This window comes from Microtus ochrogaster, assembly GCF_000317375.1.
Source record: "Microtus ochrogaster isolate Prairie Vole_2 chromosome 14 unlocalized genomic scaffold, MicOch1.0 chr14_random_1, whole genome shotgun sequence".
Taxonomy (NCBI): Eukaryota; Metazoa; Chordata; class Mammalia; order Rodentia; family Cricetidae; genus Microtus; species Microtus ochrogaster.
The window spans coordinates 5,922,968-5,926,579 of NW_004949096.1; the positions used below are offsets into that span (position 1 = coordinate 5,922,968).

The 3,612-nt window shown below is 33.4% G+C and overlaps 1 protein-coding gene across 1 annotated transcript in view; it reads right to left on the reverse strand.

The window, feature by feature from the left end:
• The window catches only part of LOC101984500 (ankyrin repeat domain-containing protein 26-like), a 36,052-nt gene that overhangs the window by 21,939 nt on the left and 10,501 nt on the right, over window positions 1-3,612 (reverse strand). Inside the window, exon 5 of the mRNA XM_026787844.1 lies at window positions 2,455-2,632. Within this exon, the coding sequence (XP_026643645.1) occupies window positions 2,455-2,632 (178 nt within the window). The remainder of the gene's footprint in view (window positions 1-2,454; window positions 2,633-3,612) is intronic.

The window sequence follows — 3,612 nt, forward strand, 5'->3', positions numbered from 1 at the left end:
TAGCCGATGGTAACTTCATCCCTTTATTTTATAGTATATGTATCACAACATAGGGATCTAGGTATCAGCTATCCAAAATAATGCTTCCCCTAAAAAAACCTGCATATTATGTCATTTATTAACTTGTATGTAGACGGAATGATCTTCAGAGGAAGCTAATGCCACTGATAGGAAAGCATTGCAATCACACTACAAAACAAGTTTCTCTTGACTCTTTACATGAGAAAAATATGTGACTATCTTAATTATTTACTAGTTTACTTTGCACTCTTATTCTGTCATATCAGTTTTATTTTTATCATTTTGTATAATCTCTTTTATACAATATATTTCAACAATGTTCTTTCCTCTTCCCCAAATCATCCCATATTACACCCTACTCTACCATAGACCCAACTTCATCTTTTCCTCATTTACTCAAAGAAACGAACACAAGAAAAACTGCAGACAACAGAAAATGGAACTCAAAACAGATAAAGGAAAATAAAATCAATGAGATAAAAAAATATCAAACTAAAGGAGAAAGTGAACACACACACACACAGCCCCTTACATACCCATGATGTCCATTTTGTGTTGGCAACTCTTGCTGGGCATGTAGACTGTTTGATATACTCAGTGACATTCTACTGGAGAGAAGTGATTTCTCTTCCCAGCTATGTGTCAATCATTAAAATCTTTTTGATTATGGTGAGAATTTGTGATTCCATCTCCTAAGTGTCGGTTTTTTTTTTTTGGCTTGAACCTGAGCTGTCTTGTGCACGCTGCTACAGTCTCTATAAGTTCATATATGCATAAGCTGTGTTGTATCTGGAAAATATTGTAGTTTATCCACCACCTCAAAAAATTTCTGTGTACACTCCTAAAAATTACCTTGCCCAACAAAAAGCAGGAACCAGTTTGAAAAGAACTATGCCCAAATTCCTAAATCCTAAATATTGTTTAAAATATTTGTTTACATTTAAAGGAGAATATGCTATAAAGATAAATACTTTACATTGGTACGGATCTTGGTTTATTGATACAAATTTTGGGTAAGTTTTTATATGTATATGTCTGTTCTTGATTAAGTTATTGATTTGTACAGGTCATTTAATATTGTAATGTATAATTAAGAAATATAGGTTAATAGATAAACATCTATGAAAGTCTAGCTTGTAGTCATGTCTAGATATATAGAGATACACTTCAGTTAGATATTCTTCAAACCTTTCAAAGACTACAGAATATTGCATTTAAAATGTCTTAAAAACTTAGATCTTTCATGACAACGAGACACATCTGCTCCTGGAACAATCGATCTACTTCAAGAGGATGATAGACACTAAAGAGGCTCCTTCTGGCATTGGTTAGCCATTTGGGCAAGAAACTGCTCTTGCCTGGACTGCTTGATATTATGCTGTATAAACTGAACATGCAGGACCCACAGAAAAATGACTGCTGAACTTGCACACATGTGAGATAATTCATTGGGGTTCCTGGCTCATGAAAGTCTGCTAGACTTTCTGAAGGACATAGAACAAAGTGACTGACAAACTGCCAGTATAGGCAGAAATGTGTATGAAATTTCCTGCTTCATGAAAAAGTATGCCTTATACTATAGGTCAATAAGCTGAAGATAGAGGCTAGCAATGATACAGAAGAACTTTGGGTGACTGTCTAGGTAGCAAGATGTCTCTGTCGATTCTAGAGTTTTGGAAGTTGCTTACAATGCGTTTTCTGTTAACTTAGGTAATATTCTATCCCTTTGGAGTCTTTGATGGAGTTGAATAGATACAATTATAGTTTTCCTTAGTTATGAAAAAAGATAAAATAGATATAAATATTGTAGTTGTCATTCTTGCTTGATACCTGTTTTGTTATACGTAATTTTGCTATGTTAATGTTAAAACCTTCAGTTTTATTTAGACAGAGAAAGAAAGGTGGGATTCCCCTCTGTATGTTTTGAATAGCACTGGTTAATCAAGAATCTGTCTTGTGCCTGGAAGGGCAGAATAGAGGTAGGCAGGGAAAACTAAACTGAGTGCTGGGAGAAAAAAGGCAGACTTGGGAGAAGTCATGTAGTCCTGCCACAGGCAAACATCAGATGCTGTATGGAACTTTATCCGGTAAGCCACAGCCATGTGGAGATACACAGATAATAAAATAGATTAAATTAAGATGTAAGAGCTAGCCAGTAAGATCTAGAGCTAATAGACCAAGCGACGACTTTAATAATATAGTTTGTGTATGGTTATTTCGGGTCTGGGAAGCCAGAAACAAAGATATTAGCATGGTAGATTTGCCAAGGTTTTCTATGTATATACTAATTAAGTTTGCCTAGTGATAAAACTGACAAAAAATGGGTTTTTTTTGGTTACATATCTGTTAAAAAGTGAAATATTATTAAATCAAGGCATATTTACATATTAGTGGGCTAAAGTTGCAATACTATTTTTCTTAAAGATTAATTACCTGTTTTAATCCCACATCTCTTGTTTTCAGACACATTTCAGGTTCATGTGTCTCTGTAACTTGTCTGTTGTATTGTTCTCTTCTCTCAGTCATCTCTTGCTCTCTCTGATCCTTTTCCATCTCATTATAAGCACAAATTATTTTGCTTTTCATCTTTACTTGCTCTTTTATGGTTGATCTGTGGTTAAATAAGCTAATCTTAGAATTACTCTAGTCAGAAAACAAAATGTTCATTTTATAAATTGGACTCTCATAAGTGGCTTATAACATTTCCAAAATTTATACTCTGAGTTTTCATTTCTATTCTATCTTCTAAACTTTAAAGAAAGATACACAACCTAATATCTATAAGCATGCTTTTCATGTATCCATTTTATCACAGTTTCTACTTACTTTGCTATTTATTATGTATTTTATGAGCAATTTAAGAATTCATTTGGGGAATTTTAATAGCAAATAATGGTGATCATAATAATAAACATCAATATACTTTTAAAAGAAAAGGACTTAAATTACTGTTTTTTCTCTTTAATTGATAAAATTTAATTGGTTAATTTAACCATTACTTGAGTATGACTAAGTAGAGAGATGCCTACTACATGTAAGGTCCTAGGTTTGATATAAAACATCACCCAAAATACATATTAAATTTGTTAGCAGATTAAAGTAATCACTTGTAATGATGTAAACAAGAATGGGTCCCATAGGTTCATATACTTGAATGCAGTAGAATTGCTTGCAGATTAGAATGCTAGGCTTTGAGGTTTCAAAAGCCCATGCCAGGCCCAGGTTTACTTTCTTTTTCTGCTCTCATAACAGGAAGTACAGTTCGCGGATATAGCTTTAGCATCTGTTTGCATGACACCATGCTCCCTGATACCATGTTCCAAGCCGTGATGACAATGGACTAAGACTTTGAAATGGTAAGCAAGCCCCCAGTCAAATGCTTCCTTTCATAGGAGTTGCTGTGGTCATGGTGTCTCTTCAGAGCAATAGAAAACCAAGATACCACTTAACAAGAATGATCATAATTTTACAGGAGAAAAATTAAAAATATTAAAATAATTTTGAGCTTCTAAGTATTTCAACAAATTTCTGCATGGAAAACATATTCATTATAAGCAGTTATAAATAGTGGAAATTATTCACCTCAATTTT